General features: G+C 44.7%; 1 protein-coding gene across 5 annotated transcripts in view; it reads right to left on the bottom strand.

Moving 5' to 3' along the window:
• The window catches only part of ttc28 (tetratricopeptide repeat domain 28), an 859201-nt gene that overhangs the window by 10062 nt on the left and 824975 nt on the right, over positions 1–24164 (bottom strand). For 3 of the 5 annotated variants that reach the window (XM_085961472.1, XM_085961474.1, XM_085961477.1), the window contains 3 exons: positions 22043–22066; positions 12768–12897; positions 3837–3944 (listed from right to left, as the gene is read on the bottom strand). In XM_085961472.1, coding sequence (XP_085817598.1) covers positions 3837–3944; positions 12768–12897; positions 22043–22066 — 262 coding nt within the window. The remainder of the gene's footprint in view (positions 1–3836; positions 3945–12767; positions 12898–22042; positions 22067–24164) is intronic. The other 2 variants (XM_085961475.1, XM_085961476.1) reach the window with 1 other exon arrangement.

The following is a 24164-nucleotide window of genomic DNA, read 5'->3' as shown; positions in this document are numbered from 1 at the left end:
TATAAATGCAAGTTGTTGCTGTTTCAGCTGGGCGAACAGTATCATCGCATGTCACTGACCATCAGCAACAGCTTGCGAGGACAGAACAATTGTACAAACTGCTGGGTGTCCCAGAAGCTGTTCTGGGAGCTTATGCTAGTTATTCAAAATGCTCTGACCCTGCAGAATTACTTGCAGCGCTGCGGGCTAACTTCTTCCTGGCAGCCAGCCATTCCCAGCACAGGTTTTATTGGGGGGCATAAAATTGGACCCAAAGAGTGGTCTGACCAGTGCATTATAAAGCTTTAGCTTCTGCGGAGATGTATTCTACCATTCTGTCTATATAAACTCGCATTCCATATAGTGTTTAAAATATTCTGAAGCGTTCTCAATGGAGGATAGGAAATTTCCCCCCACCCCTCCCAAGAAAATGTTTATTTGGCCCGACCAGCTTGTGTCTCATACTAAATGCTTAATCTGAAAAGGACCATCAGAATACAGGCTGAAAAATGGCAAAGCGCTTCCAGAAAAAGGGGAAAAGAATTGGTCGGCGGTGTCCCTCACTCAGACTTTGTCACCTTAGCAGCAGGTGCACACCGACTGACCGCTGCTTTACTGTGCCTCTGGCAGAGATAGACCCTGGGGTAGGTCACTCAATCTCCTGGCACCCTGGGTGAGAGGGAGGGAATGCCAAGAAATCAGGAGAAAATAAATGAAAAAACAAAAAAAATAAAAAAATAAAAAATTTACATCAAAATAAAGCAGATGAACAATCTATTGCAGGCATCAGGAGCAGTCACGCACATTAATAAACAACATGACAAAATAAATTATAAAATTTCTGCTGGATACTCAAGAACACACTTCAAATATAATCCTGAATACGCAATGTCGACCCATCTAATTATGCAGACACCTTCTTATTTAATTTATTTGGGGGCTGGTTACTCATCTGTTATAGAACTGAATGAACTGTACCCAATACAAACCTGCAGTTCATATCATAGATGATGTATCCCACTCCTCACCCTATTTCTGTTGCTTACAGAAATCAGATTATAAATAATTATATAAAATAAATAAATAAGATCCTTCCATGCATGCATAGTCTTCCGGAGATTACTATTATGAATCATTTTTGCTGAGTGTAATTCCATTAAAACTAATACTGCTTCTGCAAGATAATCTCCGTTAAAAGGTCAAGTGACACTTAAACAAAAAAATAATTTAAATTATGAATCATGATTTTTTTTTAAACTTTCTGACACCATTAATTCAAGGCTTCTTTTGCAACCCAAATAGATAATCTTACTAAATGCCCTCAATAACCCTCATCAGCCGATCTAAGTTAATTGAATAAGAAGCATTTAATTTGAGAGCAAGAGGTGGAGCAACATTAATTCAAGTTTTCAACTTGCTGCCCTCCTCTCTTGAAGCTGCTGACTCTTTGTTGGGTTGCAGTACTACAAGGAGCAGCCACCCACCAAAATCCCACTTCAGTGTCAATTCTTCAAGTGTAAGCCTAGACAGTGTGTGCCAGCAGCTTGCCGGACTATGGAAGGTGTCACAGCCAAGCCCGAACCTGTCCATACATGCACTTTTCAACAGGGATCATTGGATGATAATCAGGAGCAGGAACCGTGGCGGAGGTCAGATACCTCCGTGCAGATCAGGAATATTGCATGAGTCCTCTGGTATGCAGGACTTAGGACCACAGCACAAAGTACATTTACACGCTGAGCCGTTGAGAGCGGTAGGTTATAGTTAACTTATAACGAAGAAACATCTCAAAGGGTACAATGAATTATTTTAAATATAGGGCTGGATCTTGCCAATGGGGAGCTTCTGGAGGCGGGACTCCCACTTGTCGGGTTTTAGTCCCGCCTCCATCGAGTTGTGGCCAACCCACGCTATTTTCCCTTGATTGACCGCCCAGCAGGCTTAGCAGGCCAATTAAGGGAAAGCTGGTTGCAGAAAACGTCAGCGTATGACGTTTCATCTGTCAAAAATTTTTGACAGATGAATTGTCATCATTTGTGAAGCTGTCAAACACTGACATTCTATGTAGTTTGATGAGTTCTTGAATTCAAGACCTCATCAAACCTCTTTCTTTAGCAGAAATTAGATGGTTGCTGCACTGGAGAATGCAACGGCCATCTGTCATCTCTGCTGCGGAGGTGTGAGACTCTCCTCATCCCCAACTCTTGAAGCCTGCAGGAAGAAACAAAGGTAAGTAAACTTTTACTAACACTTTCCACTCACCTCACATATTACCTCTCCACACTTGCACCCATCACGTACCTTCACAGCGCACTTTTGCAACCCTCCGACCCCCGCAGACCCACTACTCACCTCGGTGACCCTGGCGGGGTTCGCAGCCTTCGGGAAACCCGCACTTGTGTGGGTAAAATGGGGATAATTCTTTTATCTGCCTGTTAACTACCTTTCAACAGGCAGATAAGTGGCATTAATCCCCTTCCCGCCTCCAAGGAGACGGGACCTGGCGCGGGTCGGCTACCCGCCTCCTGGCAAGATGGCACGGAGGCAGGCAGGTTGGGCACCTGCCTCCAGATTCTGCCATTTTCCTGGCAGTCCCGCCTCCCCAGGGCTGGCAAGATTGTGCCCATAGTGACTGTTGATATATAGGCAAAGATGGCAGCCATTTTGTGCATGGAAGGATGCCAAACCAGTAACGCGATCAATGACCAGATAATAAGTTTTTGATGGTGTTGATTGAGGGAGAAATGTTGGCCAGGACACAAGGAGAACTTCCTGTTCTTTGAATAGTGCCATGAGGGCGGAAGAACTTTCTCTGGTTGCAATGTGTAGCAACACTGTTAAGGCATTCAAAAGAACACATTTACAGTTTTGCTGCAAATTACTCACAAAGCAATTCTTCCTCGAGGATTTTTAATGTCCATCTGAACACTGAAGCAAGTGCTGAGAGCCTTATTTAAATTTCATTCAAAAGGCAGTGCCTCTGACAGTGCAGCACTCCGTCAGTATTGCACTTGTTTGCCAGCACAGATTACGTGCTCACAAATGGGAGTGAGGCTTGAACCCACAACCATCTGACTCAAGAGTCAGGAATGTCACCAACTGAGCCAAGCTGATCCTTTTAAAGCACCTATTAATGATTCTAAACGTGAGAGCTTGTGGGTTTTGTACAGGAGCCAGAAGTTGTTGGAAGCTTTTGTGTGCTGCTGTTTAGGAATATTGGAGTATGAATAGACAGACCATTTGGCCCATTGATCCGGCTCTTTCATGTTATTGGTCATGGTAGCTCTTTACCTTCTGAATCCCAATTGCCTGCCGTTTCTCCATATATACTTTAACACACTTACTTCCCAAGTAAGTATCTATTTCCCTTTCGGACATGTCAATTTATTTTGCAATTATACAGGCTGAAATTCCTTTAGGCCCGTTTTGGGGCTGAAATGGGATACTTGCACACAGTGCACGCTCCACACAAAATTGGGGTTTTGGTCTTAATGTTATTTGGACGAGCCTGCTGTGCCTCCATAGGCAGCTCGCCTATTTTAAGAAGCTCAATGTCAGGCAAGACCCATGTAAGGGTTGCAGCAGCAATGGGGGAAGAGGGCGATTGGGATACTGTGGAATCAGGAGAGCAGTCCTGCTCCTCCTGGCAACAGAGGAACCAATTTTGAAATGTTTGTAAAACGAAACTCAGCTTTTATTGGCAGCTGCTGCTCAGACAGCAGTGACCGCTAAAGAATCCATTCATCTCAGTTTTAGTTGGCTTGCCCGGTATTGATTATAGATTGATACTTAACAGTTCTTGGCATCTGCTTTTCATGCATCGCGATTCAGTTGTAACAGCGTGCTTCAGAACTCACCAAACAAAGCAAGGAGAGACTGGAGGGCAAAGTGCATGGTCTTTCTGTTCGCTTGCTTCCCCGTCTTCAACACCACTTCCTCTTGGCCCACCTCACACAGATCAAAGCCTGGACAACAGTTTGCAAAAAGAAGTGTTAGCTTGGGCCACAATCTAGCAGTTTTTCTCTCTTTCATCTCTCTTTAGATGCCCCTTGTTCCACATCATATGCTCTTTATCTCACAACGTGGATGAGTGACCTGCTCCAATGCTGCTCTGTGATCAGATGGTAACTGCCTCTAGGGATGAACTCATTTATTCAGTGCCCCTGTTGGGAAGCACCTTCTCCTCACCATGTGGCAGAGATTGACTTGCCACTTCTGATGCAATATTGTTAGTGCCCCAAACATGGACACTGGCCGAAAGGAATGTTTCAATTAGTTTATTTTAGTGCACACAGGAGTGAGTTGAGACAAATTTGGCACTGGCCAGGGTCTGAGGTCCTCAATTCGCTGCATCTCCTCTCTCTGGGCTCTTGGTCCTTTACTCAATGAGGGCTGGAGATTCCAGTTCAAAGCCAGTGTACTTCTGTTTTCAGCTCATTTTCCACTGGTAATAGTGATACAGTGCAGTGGACAGATAATTTATAGGACATCACAGGACTGCAACGTACAGATCAATGGATTTAAAAGGAGATAATTCAGGACTATCTGCTCTTTTCCTCTATTGATACACATCTAAACTTTTTAGTGAAATATGTCAACTTCTTACTTTGTTTGAAAGAAGGATGACAATATATAACAACTACAGCGTGGTACTCCTGCAAATATCCCTGTGGATGGCAATAACTTGAAACAGCACCTCTTGAGGAAAACTTACCATTCCTTACTATTGGAGTAATTTGGAGCATGGCATAAGAACATAAAAAATAGGAGCAGGAGTCGGCCATTTGGCCCCTCGAGCCTGCTCCGCCATTCAATGAGACCATGGCTGATCTTCTACCTCATCTCCACTTTCCTGCACTATCCCCATATTCCTTGATTCCCTTAATATTCAAAAAATCTATTGATCTCTGTCTTGAATATACTCAACGACAAAGCCTCCACAGACCTCTGGGGTAGAGAATTCCAAAGATTCACCACCCTCCGAGCGAAAACATTTCTCCTCATCTCAGTCCTAAATGGCCGACCCCTTATTCTGAGACTGTGGCTCCTGGTTCTAGACTCCCCAGCCAGGGGGAAACATCCTCCCTGCATCTACCCTGTCAAGCCCTGTAAGAATTTTGTATGTTTCATGATGAGTGTGAGGAAAAAGGAGAGGAAACTTCATTCAGCATCAAGATTCCTTTAGGTTGAAATTTGGCTGTGTGATATTTGTAACACACTGGTTAATAAGTTCTCGTGAAATTTAGCTGTTCGGTACTTGTTATGTCAACAACTTCATAAAAATAAGGAACAAAGGAATTTCATGAAAACACCTGCCCTTTTACCTCCTCCCTTCCCACTGTCCAGGGCCCCAAACACCCCTTCCAGGTGAAACAGCGATTTACTTGTACTTCTTGCAGTTTAGTTTACTGTATTCGCTGCTCACGATGCGGTCTCCTCGACATTGGGGAGACCAAACGCAGATTGGGCGACCACTTTGCGGAACACCTCCATTCAGTCCGTAAGGATGACCCCGAGCTTCCGGTCGCCTGTCACTTTAATTCTCCGCTTCACTCCCACTCTGATCTCTCTGTCCTCGGCCTCTTGCATTGTTCCAATGTAGCTCAGCGTAAGCTCGAGGAACAGCACCTCATCTTTCGATTAGGCACTTTACAGCCTTCCGGACTCAACACTGAGTTCAACAATTTCAGACTATAACCCCTGCTCCAATTTTTCAGGCTGTTTATGATTCTGCCATCCCCATTTGCAACATTTAATCTCTCCTGCCTCCAACCCTAGCACAGATTGTTCCTTCTTCCCCTCCCCTCCCCCTTCCTCGGCACCTGCTTAATATCTGTTACATCTCCAGCCTTTTCCAGTTCTGATGAAGGGTCCCAGACCTGAAACGTTAACTCTGTTTCTCTCTCCACAGATGCTGCCTGGCCTGCTGAGTGCTTCCAGCATTTTCTGTTGTTATTTCAGATTTCCAGCATCCGCAGTATTTTGCTAATGCATTAGTCAATGCCTGACAAGTACCACTCTGCTGAGTTTCAAATCATCAATATTGAACGATGAGGAAGGGAGGGGGGAGAGGAAGCTGCGTGTACGCGGTGGTTCAAATGGAATGCATTAAGAGAGGGTATCTAGGGTTTAAATGGACCAGACAGGCAAGGATATTTGGACAGGGGGGTCCGGCCTAGGCATGACATTTATTGATGAAAAACATGTTGAAAGAAGCAGAATCAAGGCTGGTGGGGGGGGGGGTTAGAATGCAGTTGGGCACAGAAGCAGTGCACTGGGGACTCAGACAGAAGAAAGTCAAGTAAAGTTCTCAAGGGCTGGATGCCATCCCCGACTATTCCAGCCTACTTTAACTACTAAGGCCGCCAGAATGATCACATCAAAAAATTACCTGTCAGCATGAACATTATTATTATTGAGCATTACTTTAGATGGCCCAGAACTTGGTGTCGGGGGCTTGCCGCGCGTGCAAGCCCCCAATCTGCACTCACCCTGCGCGCTGACATCTGAAGCCCGGGCCTGCTTGCATTTCCTGTGACAGGCCCGGTTCAGACGTCAGCGCGCAGTGCTTGCCTGATCCAGCGGCGTAGTTAGTGCGATGTGCCGGCTGGGATCAGATGAGCACTGTACAACCAATCAGGGGAGGGGAAGGTTCATTCATGAGTTTGAGAGTAAGAACCGTCAAACTCATGAAAACTACGGGGGCCCAAAACACTATTTAAACTTTAAATAAAAATTTAAAAAACAGCCCAATCATTAAATTAAGTATAAATAAGTTTAAAAAATAATTTAAACAATTTTTTTTTTGAAAAAAATAATTTTTTAATAAAAAGGGTCTAAAACTAAACTTACCTTATTGTAGATTCTTTAAAATAATAAACCTGTGGAAAAAAAAATTCTAAATTACACTAAACCACTTACCTATAAAAATAAATACTTACGTGTGCTTTTTACAAGCGTAAAGACCGGAGGCCTTTACACATGCGCAAATCCCCCAAAACCGAGGAAATCCAAGACGCACGCGCTGCCCCCAACAGCGCACGCGCTAGCCTCTTCACCTCTTGGGTTAGAGGAGAGGAAATGCCGGTTTTCAGCACATGCGCTGTGCATGCTGAAAACCGGCATTTCCTCCGGCCAGACGCGTGAGTACCCCTTCCGTACTCATGCGTTTGGGGAGGAATTACTGCCCCATCTCGGGCCAAGACATTTTAGAAACATGAGAAGGTTTTTAAGACCAATAATGATCCCGTTCCCTTTAGATAACTCACCTTCTCACAAGTTTCTCAATGTTGCTCTACATTGCAACAGTGACTACACTTCAAAATACTTCATTGCCTGTGAAGGGCTTTGGGGCGTCCTTGAGGTTGTGAAAGACGCTATATAAATGCAAGTTTTTTCTTTCTTTAGAAGACTTATCTCTCCAGAATCTATCTAAATTGTTTCTTGGACTCATTTATACTGTCTGCTTCAGTGGCTTTCCCTAATATCAGAAAACACTGGAAAAACTCAGCAGGCCAGGCAACATCTGTGGAGAGAGAAACAGAGTTAACGTTTCAGGTCGAAGACCCTTCGTCAGAACTGAGAAAAAAGCAGGAAATGAAACAGATTAAAAAGCAGGTTTTAGGGGCTGGGAAATGGGGGAGGGGATGAAAGAACAAAAGGGAAGGTCTGTGATAGGATGGAAGGCAGAAGAAGTAAAGAGACATTAAGAGATATTCAAGGCGAGATGAGATGGTAATGGGGCAGGTTAAGAAACAAAAGATGGCAGCTGTCTTTCATTCTGCTAGCGCATTCACCCCTCATCTAGACCCATCTTTTGTTTCCCCTAAAACCTGCTTTTTAATCTGTTTCATTTCCTGCTTTTTTCTAGTTCTGATGAAGGGCCTTCGACCTGAAACGTTGACTCTGTTTCTCTCTCCGCGGATGCTGCCTTGCCTGCTCAGTTTTTCCAGTGTTTTCTGTTGTTATTTCAGATTTCCAGCATCTGCAGTATTTTGCCATCGCTTTCCCTAATATAGTCTGCAACTCTATTGCCCTTCAGGTGAAAATCTTCCACCAAACTTCTCTTCATTCTCCTAATTATTCATTTTTAACCTTTCCCCCCAGTATTTGAACCTTTTACCATAGTGAACAATTTGTCAATTCCATTCATTGCCCTGGAATCTTCAAATAGGTAACCTTGGCCAATACTTGCCTGAGTGACACAAAAAAGGCAAAAAGGCGAATTTACATTAGAAACTAGCAGGCCTCCATCGGTGCTGCTCACAGTAAATGGGATGATAAACTGTTTTATAATGACAGCATTACTACACCATTTAAATGCTTGATTTACTATTCTGCTGCTAAGGCGGAGTTGTGTTCAAATTGGCCTGTCCTTTTAAGGCCAGAAAGTCCAATTGCTATAAGTAATGCCAATAGTAAGTGGTTGGTGTGAATATCGGCACCGGGAACCAAGAGATGCAACATTGTGATATTTCTGTCTGAATGCAGTTGTTTGTTGCGTGAATGTTTGTACTTATCAAGGTGAGTGATGTCAATAATGGGAACTGGAACACTTTCCGTTTGGGAGGGCCCCCAGTGTCAGAATCCCAGGTCAGGTTCAGCAGGTTAGATACAGAGTAAAGCCCCATGTACTGTGTTGCAACAGCCCCAGCCTCAGAAGAGCGCCCCCTATGGCATGTTCCACTGGCTATTCTGTGGCCTCCCTCAGCGAGATTGCTAATTTACTGTTGGCCCACTCGGTCCTGGCTTGGTGCTGCTCAAACTCATTTTCACAGGACAGCTACCTTACAGAGAACTCCATTCCATCTTTCTCGGTTGGATTTGAATTCAAGTCCCAGAAGTGAAAGATCACTGTGTAATTCACTACATTACCCATGACTCTCAAAATGCAGTCATCCAACTAACCAGGTGTCCATTGCTGATATTTCCTGCAAAATTTTAAACAATCGTTTTACTGAATAGAATTCTTTAAAGATTTGTTGCGGAACACTTGCTCTTCGTGGTGCTTCTGCAGCGGCTGTTTAATAGTCAAAGAGGTGCAATCAAATATCTATTTACTTTTCCTGTCATTTATTCTAGATAGTTAAGAGGAAAAGCGGGGAGCTTTCTATTGGCTGTGGTAGACAGTTAATGTAACCAGGGGAACAGGGCTGGCAGAAAATGATCCAACTGGGACCCACTGGGCAAATTCTTCGAAAAGGTTAACAATACATCTTGCTTATCTCTGACTCAGAACATTCAAATGTAATCATAATTGTTCCTTCTCAGACCATTTGTAAGCAGTTTAACTGATGGATTACGGGACACAATTCCAAGCAAGAGAAGAAATCAGGTTCCCCAAGGCTCAATACCCAATTGTGATCCACAGCAAAATCTAAGGGTATCGCAGCTTCTAAAATATAGTGATTTGCACAGGTGTGTGTTAGAAAAACGCCACTGTACACTAATGTTTGTGTCAGTAAAACAGACCCCACAGTGCAGGGGGCTAGTGACCGGGCTCTACTTGGTGGTACCCATAATAGCACAAGGGAGATCAGTAACTCAGCCTGTAGGTACTGTAATCTCCAACCATCTCCACAACAGCCCCTCCTACCCGCTCCACAAAATAAACAGAATGTGGAAAACAGAGGACCGGTGAAAATAAGGCAAATTATTTGATTTGTATTGAAACTGTGAAACAAATGAAAAGGGTTTTTGTTGCAGCTGGGGCTTTGTTTACTGGGAGATGAATGGCACAGTGTGTGAAGAGATATTAAACTTTTAAGGAAAGAATTGAAAAACTCAATCACTGCAGTTTGGAAAGGAGCACAGTTAAGGCGACCTAATTGAGGTATATCAAATGATATAGATAAGGTAAACCCAGAATATTATTTGAAAATAAACCAGGAAAGTAGGACCAGAGGACAAAATGGAAATTAGTGAAGATTAAATTTAAAATAGATATTATGAAGAACTTCTTTACCAAAGAATGATAAATGTATAATGTGCCAGGCACGCGAGTAGAGCCGAAAGCAATGCGGATGTTGAACTGGGGGTGGATGCTATAATGGGAGCATCAGTGTACTCCGGGGATGAATGGGCTTTTCTTGAGTTCCTCTGTAATACAACAGCACAGAACATGGGGGCGAGAGTCATCTTGTGAACAAACTTGTTGATTATTCTGGTGAAATTTGGTGATGAAAGAAAGCCTCCACACTAACACAGTGCTTCACACGAGCATGTTCTCTCACAGAAACATAGAAGATAGGAGCAGGAGTAGGCCATTCGGCCCTTCGAGCCTGCTCCGCCATTCAACGAGATCATGGCTGATCATCCAAACCCTAGCACCCGGTCCCTACACCGACAGCCATCCCACCCAAGCCCTATAACCCCACGTATTTAATCCCCCCTAACACTAAGGGTCAATTTTAATCATGGCCAATCAACCTAACCCGCACATCTTTGGACTGTGGGAGGAAACCGGAGCACCCGGAGAAAACCCACGCAAACACGGGGAGAATGTGCAAACTCCACACAGACAGTCACCCGAGGCCGGATTTGAACCCGGGTCCCTGGCGCTGTGAGGCAACAGTGCTAACCACTATGCCACCGTGCTACCGAAAGGCTGCACTGTGTGACTGTGATATTGGTCAGTGAAAAAGCAACTCTGGAATCAAACTCGAGAAAGTATCTGCGGAAGACCCGAATTTGTAACACGTAGCAAGAGTCAGTGCCTGCAGGAGAAGAAAAGGAGAGAGGAAAGGACGAAAGGGGAGAGCAAATAAATGTATGGCTGCCAGATTCTTTAGGCAGGGCTGAGACCAACAGCCCATTAACTGCAACAACACTAGGACTCGGAGACATTAAAGATGTAGTAATCAATCAACTCGCATTGATTTAATTGTTCTCCTCCTAAAAGTAAATGAAGCTAAGGTTCCATAATGAGGATGATAACCTGTCATCACTATATCAAACTGGAAATTTGTAATTTTTTTTCCTCTCCTTAAAACATCAAGCTTTCATTTATTTATTACTGCTACAACCTGCACAGCACTCAAACCAAAGGGAGAAACATATAATGTGGTCCTAATTTAGATTCAGGAGCCCACCCCGGAAATCTGACTGTTAACCAGCCTTTGCTCGTGTCACTGATAAGAGGAAAATGTGTCAGCGAAGTAAAGTGAAGGATGACAAAAGCAATTTCCTGACCTGTCGGGAGTGATTTGGGATCTGATAAGTTTGTTTAGAAAGGATCTATTCAAATAACTTTCTTGTGAATTTGGATTTTTCTGCAGAACGATATTCCGATACAATGCATTCTAAAGCACAGCAAATTAAACCGTATAAATGCCCTGCTCCCAGGAAGGTGACTGCACAGAAGATAATTTTTTCAAAGTCACTTTAACATAATGGTTCTAATGATTTAGAACAGAGGAGTAATCAACCAGGCCTGACTGCTAGTCACTCGCTCATTTAAAAGGCAATTTTGAAATGGTGAAAGAATTTTAAACTTTCCACATCTTTCTCTGAATTAAAGAGGCAGTGAGTGTCATTTTGATGTCTATTTAAAGCAATTAATTTCATTTTCTCTTTAAAAAGAAAAAGTTAAAATATTCCATTTTAAACCCCAGACACTCTCTGACATGACTCTATCATTAGAACGAGTACTGTTGTCATTTCAGGAATGAAAATGTTTTTAAAAAGTTATTCACTGCATGGCAAGATGGATTAAATTAATGTATCTTTGATATATCTTCCTTTCTAATTTTCTCCTTTGCGCTGCTGAAAATGTGGCAGAATGTGTTGGCAGGCCATTATATCATGGGCAGCATCACTGCCAAGCCCAATCGTGTCCTTAGCCATGTTGCTGGAAAGCTGATTTTTTCCCCCCCCACTCACCAGTTTAAGGCACGGGGGCCAATTGTAGGACCTCAACTGCTGCTCTTGTTGTGATCAGCTGACTCAGCACAGGCAGGGGTTTGAACCTGGAACCTAAGGGATTTGTATGGCACAGTATCACTTTACTTTACCGTCGGTGTTCTTGCTCAGGCCAACATCCCCAGCATCGAAGCTTTGACCACGCTCGATCAGCTCCAATGGACGGGTCACATTGTCCGCATGCCCGATACGAGACTCCCAAAACAAGCGCTCTACTCGGAGCTCCGGCACGGCAAGAGAGCCCCAGGTGGGCAGAGGAAATGCTTCAAGGACACCCTCAAAGCCTCCTTGGAAAAAGTGTAACATCCCCACCGACACCTGGGAATCCCTGGCCCAAGACCGCACAAAGTGGAGGAGAAGCATCCGGGAAGGCGCCGAACACCTCGAGTCTCTTCGCCAGGAGCAAGCGGAAGCCAAGCGCAGGCAGCGCAAGGAGCACACGTCAACCTAAGCACCCCACCCACCCGCTCCTTCAACCACCGTCTGCCCCACCTGTGACAGAGACTGTCGGTCCCTCATTGGACTCATCAGTCACCTGCGAATTCATTTTTAATGTGGAAGCAAGTCATCCTCGGTTCCGAGGGACTGCCTAAGAGAGAAGAAGAGAAGACTTTACCGATTGAGCCAGGGGATGATTAGAGCACAATTACTTCAACATTAGACTCAAAAAAATTAAGCTTGAAGGGTTCACCTTTGGGATGGATGAGGAGTTGGGGGAAGAAAAGAGCTTCAACGGGCCACAGGGGGCATCAGATGGCAGGAAATCAGAGAAAGAGGCCGAGAATGATTGGAAACTGAGGGAATAAGTTAGGCAAATCTCTGTAAAATGGTTAACTACCAAGTACTCTTTTGCATGAACTGCATCATACCTAATGCTGCCAGGAACTCATGACATCCAGGGAGCCGCCAGAGCTGCACGCTTATGGACACCTGAATAGGCGCAGAAGAAAAATCTTGTTCTTTCTCTCCAGTCTGAAGCTGAACGAGGACTTGATGGAGCTGTGCAAAAAATAAGAGAAAAGTGTAAACAAAATAACACGAGAGAAAATGACATGTCAGGGGGAAGGGCGATGTGGATTATGTACTGAATGGGAATGTACTTGAGGTATCGGAGCAGGAGAGAGATTTTGGTGTTTCAGTGGACAAGTCACTAAAATGTTCAGCACACTGTTCCCAGGCTGTTAATAAAGCAAACAAAATGTACAACAAGGGGTTAAACATATAAATCCAGAGAGGTCATTTTAAAACTGTATTTGGCCCTGGTGAGACCACATCTGGAGTACTGCATGCAGTTTTGGTCTCCCTATTTCAAAAAGATATTCAATTATTGGAAGGGTACAGAGAGGGCTACATGGTTGATCTCAGAATTTAAGGGAATAACGTATGAGAAAAGATTGACCACTCTGGTTCTTTTCTCTCCCGAGAGGGATGTGACAGAAGTGTTTAACATTATGAAAGATTTGGACAAAATGAATCCAAGTAGGCTTTTCTGCTCTTTACAGAATTTAAGCACAAGAGGTCATATATTTACAGATTATGGACAACGAAAGAAAATAGGAAGTGAAGGAGGAACGTTATTTTTAATACTGAAAGGATGGCAAGTATGTGGAATAGATTACCGGTATGGGTGATTGGAACAAGACACCCTAATGGGTTTAAAGAAGGAACTAGACAGGTTATTGACAACAAATGGGATTTAGAGTTATTAGAAATGTACCAAGGGAACACGGTGGATAAATGGGCTAGACTAAGGGGAAAAGTTTCGGTTACTTTGCGCCTTCCTAAGAGGGCGCTAATGGGGCGCAAAGCAACTAGTGCCCGGGCGTGGCGCCACCAACACCTCCCGCGAAATTCAGCGGGAGATTAGCGGTGGCGGTAAACATTAGCGCCCCGCGGCGCTGGCTATGATGTCATCGCCGTGTGCAGCACCCCGGCCGCAATCTTCGGTAGCGCCCCCTGACTTACCGCCAGATGCCATGTCCGACGGGGTCAGGGGGATCCTACCTGCGGCCAGGGCGGCACTAATTAAAGGCGAGGTGCCAGGCGGCCATTTTTGTTGTTGGCCGCCTGCCAACGTTGCTGTTCCCGATCTCCTCTTCAGCACCCCCCCCCCCACCCCGTGGGATGCCGGCTGCGCTCCGTGAGCCCGGCACTTCTTGCGTGCCGGGCTCTTTTGCCGGCACTCCGATCCCCTGGGTCACGCTGCGCAAGGCCCCTCCCGTTTAAGAAGGGGAGGAAGGCCTGCAGTACCATGGCGCTGCGGCATGTAGCGTCGCGATATCCCCTCGCCTTGCCCCAAGAGGGAGGCGGGGTACTTCCAGTAGTGTCCCGCTTTCCTCTTGGGGTGCTACCGATTAATTTCAGCCGCGGGGGTGCTAATTTTTTCAGGGCACTAAAAGTGGCGCCCCGGCGAAGTTAGCACCCCAAAGGTGGCGCGACTCAATTTTTCCCCCTAAAGTTCTTCTACCAGACTGAATCTGTTACTATGGGGGAGATTCTGTTGCCTCCTGCCTGATGGAAACAGAGTAGTATTACCCCAAAAATGGTAGGGTACGCAATACCATCCCCATTTCTGTGGCCGGAGTGCCCACCTGAGTCAGGCAGCGGGTCCTTCTAACGTGCAAATCGGCATTTTAGGACTCAACTGGGCAGTGCATAGGCGGTGCACGCTCTGTACAGTTTCAGCTGGCGGTTCAGCCAACGAGGAGACAGGAACGTGGTTTATTTATTTTTGTGGGGTTGGGAGGGGCAGGAGCGCTCCTCTGGACTCCAAAAGAACAACCAAGGCCACTGCCACACCAGGTTCTCTTCCCTCCCCCTCCACCCCTGGAGCTATCTTTGTCCAGGCCTGGAGCCGGTGGGATGATCAAGGGCACTTGTTTGCGTAGGCCACGTGTTGAGGCCTGGCCCTCAGAAAGGACCAAGCCTCCTGCTGGCAATATCGGGTGGCCGGCTGGCTCACTCCCCGATACCGCAGGGGCAAAATCTACCCTCATGTCACTATGTAAACCCTGATTTTCAATGCTGAATAACGGAGGAAGCTGAAGTATCATGTAACCTCACTGGTAGCAACCTTCAGAATACAATAAGAGAACATCGGCTCACATGAACAAGAGAAGATTGCAAGTTAACGATGGCCAATTGGCAGTGCAGAGAGTTGGATGACCAATACGTTACGTCACAGAATGGAGTCAGCATCGCAATCTCACCCTGAGGACCAGTTCCCAATTCTGCCATGTCATGGAGGGAGTTGCCAAAATAACAGCTGCTTTCCCACAAGGAAGGAGGGAAATAAAACAAGTCAGATGGCTCTCATGCCAATAGTAAGTTTGGGGCAGGCTTGCGAGAAGGTCATCAGTCAAGCTAACTCACTCAGAGAATGGTGCCTGGTCCACGGAGCCCTAAACCAAAGGGCAGCAAGGATAAACCTTTGACTCTCCATTTAAAGTACAGTAAAAAGTATTGAACTACTGTGTAGAAACAGATGTCTTCCTCATCACTCTCTCTGTTTCAGTGACACTTGGACCCCTGATCTGACTGTCATCCCTTCTACCACCAAACTCCCATTTGGTAGATCCAAAGCCAGTGCAAAAAGAATGGGATGAGGGGGATCCATTGCCATTCAAGAGACTTTTTATTTTGCGACTTGCCCCAGATGACCTAATGATTATTTTTTTATTGGGTTATTTATTGAATTTAAATTTATGAAAACCCCAGCTTGGCTCTAAATGGAATTAGCTGCAGCATGTTCCAGACCAACCTGTAACCAAGTCTGAAACCTGGAACATAGTTTTACTGACGTGATTTTAGAATCTTTAAAGCCAACTGGCCCGGTGGGAATGGGCCGGGCCGGGCCTGGCGTATGGTCACAACGGTGGCAGCACACTTTCCGCTGCACCATTTTAACCGTCTCATTTTTTTTTCCCATTTAGGAGAGATGCTCGTCATAGGGAGGTGGGGGGCTTCAGGAATAATTTAAATCAGGGTCCTATATGATGCAATTAGGACCAGACGCCATTTAACTAATAATTGCAGCAGTGATGCCCAGTGCCTGGCCCGCCAGTAAAACCTGACGTGACTGCTATTTTTCTGACCTTATCGCCCTCCGTAAGCTTTCTGTGCTTGTCGCGGGTGCAATTACAGCAAGTTTTTTTTTAGATGGAGAAACACGTGGAGGAAGAGGGGCAGCAGCAGCCGCCGCATCAGCAACCAGCACCAGCTGCGGGCATCAGACGACAGCAGGTGAGGAGGGCTGCTCATAGAAGGCCATTCCCAGCACACAGCGTGTACATGCCAAAAGTCAGTATCTTGGTCATTGTCTCAAGAGGCTGCGTTCTCCAGGCAGGCTATCGCAGACCTGTGCAACAGGACCTGCTGCCTGGTAGACCGGGGGGGGCGGGGGGCATTCTTTGCCAGTGGCTGCCAAAGTCACCAAAGCCTCTAACTTCTTTGCCATTAGCTCCTTTCAGTCTGTTACAAGAGATCTCAGCCGCATCTCTCAGTCTACAGTACAAAGCTGTATTAAGCAGGTCATCGATATCCTGTTCACCAAGGCTCAGCAGTATATCACTTGCCCATTGATTTGTTCAAATACTGACGCTAGCAATAAACTCGGGTGCTGTTTTCAACAGAAGTGTGACGGCCAAGAATGGCGACGGAAGCACTTTCCTTCAGTGTTTCCCATTTCCAATTGAATTCCATCTCTTCCTGCATTGTGCTAAAGCAACCTAATTCAGAGCTTTAGCGAGTTTAATTCAAAAATTAAATATTAATTTCTAGAGGAGGAATTTTTTTTAAAGATGGTGGGGGGTAAAATTGGACATGTGCCAGGCGCAAAATAGGCGACGCCACTTTTGACAACCATTATAGGACAGTCCCGATAATCAATTATATTGAAGACAATGAAACGGAATGTTAGGCGGAGCGTGTAACGGGCAACCGATGCGATACCCCCTGTTTTGCGTCTCCGTCCATGTCTAATTTCACTCCCGGTGTATAAGGGGTAGATGGACCAGCGAGATATTGAAAATTGCCTTTAAATTATGCTGTTACATGACCCAACATGAGAGGTATTTGCATTTGTGATGGTGTAAGCCTAACATTAAATTGCATTTCTTGCCAGGCCCCCAAAAAGTTGAGTATCTGCCTTCTGTATTTGCTTTGTGTCACCTAACAGGCCACAGTCCTGATGCCCTTGATTGCCTCAGGCTCAAGAGTATGTGCAGCTCGGTTGACTGCAGGTGTGCTGTGGCAGTCAGAGTCTTGGCGGAAACTAGAGCATCAGGTGGTAAAACATGGCAGGTGTTCATGACGTGGCACTGTTTAACATCACCTTACTCAGACAGTATTGCCTTTGGATTGTTATAGAACAGCAACAAAGGATTCTGAAAGTGTTCTGCTACAAACTGTCTTTACCCTGTTTTGAATATGTAGAATGCGCTGGTAACATCCAGCAGAAAACATAAATACCAAACTAGCCTTTACTTTTATTATTTTGACGTGATTTGGACACTGCTGATGCTTTCTACTGTGTCCAGTCAGAATCTCAATTATCCAGTGAAAACACATGATAACTATATCCAGTGCTGAGGACAAGGGTTTCCATGGGGGTATGGGGGAGGTGGAGCTGTAGTGCTTGAGATGCTGGATTGCTATTTGGTCTTTGCCATTCGTTCGATGGACTCTTTTCTGGCCATTGGGCATGTGGCCCAATTCTTGGATGATGTCCTCTCCGAAAGAGAAAGGGCTGGATTTTGCCAGCCCTGAGGAGGCGGGACTGCTGGGAAAATCAAAAAGAATGGGAGCGGGTCCCGAACCCGCACCCACCAATCTTTCCAGGAGTCGGGTATCCGATTTGCACAGGGACCTGACTCCAAGCGGCGGGAAGAGGATATTAGCCACTTAACTGCCTGTTAACAGGTAGTTAACAGGCAGTTAAGAGGCTTTTTCCCATTTTGACACTTCTGCTGTGGGCTTCCCAATGTCGGGGAACTCTGCCAGGGTAAGTGAGGAGCGATGTGGGTCTGTTGTAATGTTTGTGTATAGATGACAGCTGCAGAAGTGGTGTGAAGGATGCAATGGGACACTGGTGAGTATCAGAAGTAAGGAAATGTTGGGAAAGTCATTTTTAATGTCTTCAGATTTTTCTGTAGGTGACAAGCTTTGAAGTGTTTGGGGGGCCTCACCTCATTGGGAGAAGTGACAGATCGCTTCTGTACCCTCACCTGCAGCTGCCATCTATTTTATCCTAAGGAGAGAGTAATTAGAGAACCTGGGTGCAAGGGCTCACCTTTGTACAGTGATTGTCAGTGTTTCACAGCACCTCAATGCTGTCAAACACTGTCAAAAATAAATGGCTCATGTCCCTTTAAGAAAACCGGCAGATGAAGCGTCAGCAACTGACACCAGCTTTCCCTTAATTGGCCAGCAAGCCCGCAGGGCGGGCTTAACAATGCCAATCAGGGGAAAATAGCGTCTGTGCGTCGGACGCCGCTGGGGGCGGGACTAGAACCTGGAAGGCAGCGGTCCCGCCCCCCCAACTCGTCTCGGCAGGTAAAATCCAGCCCAAAGCCTCTACCATTTTACTGTTGCTATTGTGGAAAGGGCTTTTACTATGAGAATGGTCTCCCAAGTCAGCCTTAAGCACCTAGGTTTCTGGAGCTGACAGAGCCTTTATCAATCAGCATCACTATCTTGGATGATCATCGGAGTGAGGAACACACAGTAATTTCCTAATTTTAAAATCTCAAAGTAGCTTCACCGATGGTTTATGAGGGCAAAAGCACCGAGTCTGACTGATCCGTGTAGAGCTGAAGGTCCACTTCCTGGTCTGTACGGAGTTCGTTCAGGCAGCAGTTAGGGGTTCTATAATTAGCCCCTGTGCCTATGGGCTGGGAGGGGAAAAATCAATCAGGACTTCTGCTTCTAATCATTATCCAGTGACTCTTGCTGAAAAGTGTATGTGCGTGGAGATTGGATGAGGATAGGATTGAGGTCATCTATGGTAGCCCTAATAGTCAAATAGCCTTCCAACACTCACTGTCTAGACTATGACAAAGAAGCATCACATTGGGTAAGGCACCCATGGAACTAGACCCCAGTTAAGGAGTCAATGTCCTCAACAGTAGAGAAGGAAAAATATTTGGGAGGAAGAAGTGAAAAAAAAACACACGATCATTATTTCATTAATTTCAGCTGTCTTACAGAGAAAGGTACAATTGTTCCCGTATTCCAGATACAGGGGGAGTAATGTAAATGTTGAAGAGTCACAGTCACATTCACTGCAGTAGAAGGGAATCGTATATTAATAAACAGAACTACAAAATGGAGCACAAATGTAGGAGGGATGGGCGTGCAAGGGAAATAAATAATTCCTTGGTTTCTATCAGAAAGGATCACATAAATAAAATCTTCATCTGTAAGACAGGAAAGGCGTCACTCTAGATAAATAACACACACAAATTTATGGGATGAGATTATCCTTTTTAAAGGTTTTGATGATGATAGGATTTGAGCTCCCGGCATTGCAAACTTACACTCTTAATAATTTTTTTGTAAAAATTAAATAGAGGTTCGGTACCTGAGGGCTCCACTGGTTATTGTTCAGCTCATTTATATTTGTGACTTGCCTGAAATTGGCAGATTGCTCATCAGGAGGAGGAGGAAGAAATCAATAATATATCTCAACTGCCAGCTTTATTATACGTGGGCTCCCTCTATTGGTGGTAATACCAACAGGCATGCCAGCCTGCTGTCAGGAGTAAACATTTAAAATACTTCAGAGTGGTGAGAACAAGGGTAAGGAGACACAGTGGAAGGTGAGAGCAAAGGGACGACAGAGAATGATACTGTGCGAGAGTGGCAGGCTGTTGAATAAGATGGTGAAAAATAGAAAAAGGAGACAGCAAAAAAAACAGAGGCAGAGAGAAAGGTGGAGAAAATATGAATGAGAAAGGAGCAGGTCAGAGCGAGATATAGTTGAAGTTAGTGAGAGGAAGATAATTGAAAGATTGACAATGAGACAAGGAAGAATGAGCTTTTCTTGTGTGCTTGTGAGAGAGAGAAAGAGGTCAGTGAATGAGAGCTCTACTGACTGAGTGTGTGCATGATAATAGGACTGCAGGGCAGTTGATCTAAGTGACATCAAAACTCAATGTCCTGAGACATAGGTTATTCAAATCTGCCTTGTGCAGAGGGGTCTGTTACCTTGTCCGATCACATTTCAAAATTATTGTTCAGGGTTGCCAAGTTGATTAAGAGGTGCTAAAGTTTATAGCAGTTGGGAAACGTTATCTCAGTCATGAGCAAAATACAGGGAATATAAAGATAACACATTTTAAAAGACAATGGCTTTTATAGTATAGCCCAGTACTCCAAATCTAAATGACTAATTACTAAATGAGTTTTAGTTCCGAGGTTGAACATATAAACGCTCACACACTTGGTGTAAGTATACAGTGTTGTGAGACTAGTTTATTGCCTAGAAATCTCTTCAGGGTGATAATCAGTTGCCCCCACACAGCCAGAGAGAGGCAGAGGCAGGATCTCATGCGTCACTCAGCAGCCACCTCAAGAGTGATGCTGGGAGGAGCCAGGGAGCCAACATATGAAATGTGCCAGAGAGAGCACAGAAAAGGGAAAATGTCATAACTCACAGAAAGCACTTCTTCTCCTCCATAAACTAGTTGATTCCTGCACCCTGTTGTTGCGTACAATTGGGGATGCAAGCGCTGATTAAAAAGCAACTACATTTTTATACAGGATATACTTCTAATTACTCCCATGTCTTTTTTCAGATAGCCAGCATTTGAAAGCATATTCCCAAATTTGATTTTAGAAACAAACTGGTGGGGAGCTGGAGCCCTGAGTTCATTAATCCTTACTTTTGTTGAATAAACTAGATGGGTAGAGCTAGTACCAAAGCAGTGCCTGTCCATTTAAGATTTAAAACACATTTAGATTTATTTCACTCGGAGAACTGCATCAAGTAAACATAACTACATAAAAGGTGGAGCTAAAAAGACCAAAACAAAAAGAAAATGGTGGAAATACAGAACAGGTCCACCAGTACCTGTAAAAAGAAAAGAAGTGGTTAACGTTTCAGGTCCTCCTTCAGAACTGGCGAAGAGTTTACACCCAAAACATTAACTTATCTCCACTGCTGAGGGATAGAAACATAGAACAATAGGAGCAGGAGTCGGCCATTCGGCCCTTCGAGCCTGCTCCGCCATTCAATATGATCATGGCTGATCCTCTATCTCAATACCATATTCCCGCTCTCTCCCCATACCCCTTGATGCCTTTCGTGTCTAGAAATCTATCTATCTCCTTCTTAAATATATTCAGTGACTTGGCCTCCACAGCCTTCTGTGGTAGAGAATTCCACAGGTTCACCACCCTCTGAGTGAAGAGATTACTCCTCATCTCAGTCCTAAATGTCCAACCCCGTATCCTGAGACTGTGATCCCTCGTTCTAGACCTCCCAGCCAAGGGATCTCCTGTGTATTTCTAGCATTTTATTTTCCCCAACAGAGAAATGTGTTTCACTGATGGAAGAGCTAGAGAAGTTGGTGCACAGAGTGGGGCTTAGGGGTCTGGTTTATTGGGATATACCAGCACTATGGACCGTGGGACTGTAGAGTGCCGGCTTGTGCCTGATATTTACTGCAAAGCTGGGCTGCCGGGGAATGGGGGTGGGGGAAGTTAGTAACTGGAAGTAGAGAGGTGTTTCCCCAAAGGCGTGAAGGAAGAAACTGGGGGGGGGGGGAATGGAATGCGCTCTTATATACCACCTAGTAACAGAGTCACTGTGAAGGGCCAGAGAGCCGCTGTTTGCCATCTCACTGATAGGGAAGAGAGCCAGGGAAAAGAGCCTGGGATGACAATACTTAAAATTATAGGGTGATAACTAAATAACTAAAGACTGTGGCAGGAGGGAGGAGAGGGGGGAAGAAATAAAAAACAAAGATCTGTTACTGAACGGAGCTCTCGGCAATACATTTGAGCAGCATAAAGAATGTGAATTTCAAAGGGAGCAATGCAAAAACAAGAGTATCAGGAAGCAATCTCTATGGATCAAAGAGCTAACACAGTTCACTGCAACATCCAATGTTTTAACTAGATCAATCCAGTTTGATGCACTTACCATTCCAACCATATTTTTTACAGCCTTCAAAGAGGAGATTAGGAGAAAGAAAAACAACAAGCTTTAGATTCATGCATAGGTGATATACAAGTGCAGTAAATTGAAACAGCAGTCACCAAACAGTAAAGCTTAAATAAATATACAGAGAGACACCAAGCAGGCGGAGTCTGGCACAACACTGTTAACCTGCATCAAACGCACATTTCATTAGGTTGATTGAGAGTAATGAAGCCAGCTGCATAAAAGAGATATTAAAGGGAAGCAGACGGTTCAGATTTTGAGGAAGGGTGTTTGCTGCGGTTTTACTATTTTTTGGGAAGTAATTTTCTTTATTTTATCCCTGGCCATGAAGCCAGCTTGAAGACCTGCTCCAGCTCCACCATATGCTGCACTATAGCCAGCTGCTTGATGTGTGAACGTGACACGGGGTGACTGGGTATCTGATCTGCCCTCGCTCCTTGTGGGAGTACTCCTGGTCTCCATTCGAGGATTGATGGAGAAGACCTGTATTTGACCACACTCTGGTACAGCATGTTGGAACGTCTCACCATGTGCGCTTAACAAAAAGATAAGAACGAGGGAAGAGGGCAGAAAGCTGCAAAAAAAAATCAACATCTGTATTGTTAAAGTGATGCAGGAGCTTCTAATTATCACTAGGTGTCTCTACTAATTTAGTGCACCAGTTACATCTGGTAGCAGCAGATCACCGCTGTCAAAACTGTCATAGCCCATTAGAACAAAGTCTGGAAATTACGCTGTGGGATATTAGCTTATGAATGTTTATCGTATTTGTGTCAAATTCTTTTGTCCACTATTTTAAAGAAGTATTTTAATGCACCTGTTGAGCTATCGTAAAGCAATTTGATATAAATATATTAAGTGTTCAAACGATATTATTACACAGCATAATTTCCAGGTTTAATTCTCACAACCATATATTTGCCAGTATTTAATTCATCTTTTGAATCTTAAATGGAGTCTCCCCATTGCTTTAGTGTGTAATCACAACTCTTGTTTCTCTTCGGCATCCTTTCTCACAGCATGCGCTATTCCCTTGCATGGTTGGCCATTTGGATAAGTGACAGGAATGCAGCTTTCCCCCCCCCAACTCCTCATCAGCTGTGTTCAAAGGCAATCCCCTGTAGCTCACTAAGATCAGGAACTAACGTTGTGGGACAGAATTCGGTTGCCTAGGTGCACCACTGAATTTCACCAGGACACCAGGGAATGGGTGTAATACAGCTTTGTATTCCATCTAGCAGCAGGTTCCAGTGCCCCTGTAACCCCCATAATTCCAGGAGCATTATAGCCTTTCTACTCCTGACAATAATCGATAAAAGAGCTCACAGCTCACTGAAGCAATTCAGAATTGACAAAAATGATTCTATTGATAATCGCTACCCAGTAACGTTGGAAATGTACGTGTGTGGATGTTGAGGACAGGAAAGGGCTGGTTAGTAGCCTGCCAGTATTCACCATCGAGGTTCATGCTTGAAGCATAGCCTCTAGGACGAAGTACCAAGAAGGAAGATATTCCAGAAAAATAGCTAAAAGTATAGCAACCAATTCTTGCATGAATTGAAGCTTTGAGTGGAGAAATAGAAGGCATTGTACTAGGGGTTAGACATTATCAAGTCTACTTTGTGTGAGACACACACAATTTACTAACATCCCAGATGAGTTGATTATGCAGTCCTTGGTATGGGTGACATGAAAGCAGCACACACCACCAACTACGCAATAAACTATTTGTTACACATTTGCTACTGTTCCGATGTTAGAAAATATTTTAAGTTTTTAAAATGAGATCATTTATTGTGCTACATTTTGAGTTTTTGGTGAAGGAGCTTCAGCAGTGCTGCTGCTTAGTTGATGGCCAATCCTTCAGGATTCTGCAGCAGATAGTGCTTACAAGGTTTCCCGCTTCTGCGCGATCAGGGAACTTGACAAATTTAGAGTGTTCGGGAACTCCTCCCACTTTCAGGACCCCTTCATTAGACAACGTTCTTTTAAGGAGCTGTATGCTGCAGCTGGCTCTTTAAAAGGGAAGTCCCACTTCGTCAGTGTTCCTTCAAGGGGTGGCCCATAGATACACGCAACTTTGTTCGACCTGCAATTTGTT

The sequence above is a fragment of the Somniosus microcephalus genome, chromosome 19, assembly GCF_052327205.1.
Source record: "Somniosus microcephalus isolate GS21.2 chromosome 19, FLI_Smic_1.0, whole genome shotgun sequence".
Taxonomy (NCBI): Eukaryota; Metazoa; Chordata; class Chondrichthyes; order Squaliformes; family Somniosidae; genus Somniosus; species Somniosus microcephalus.
Note: the sequence above shows the minus strand (reverse complement) of the source record. Positions and strands in the feature narration are given on the sequence as shown.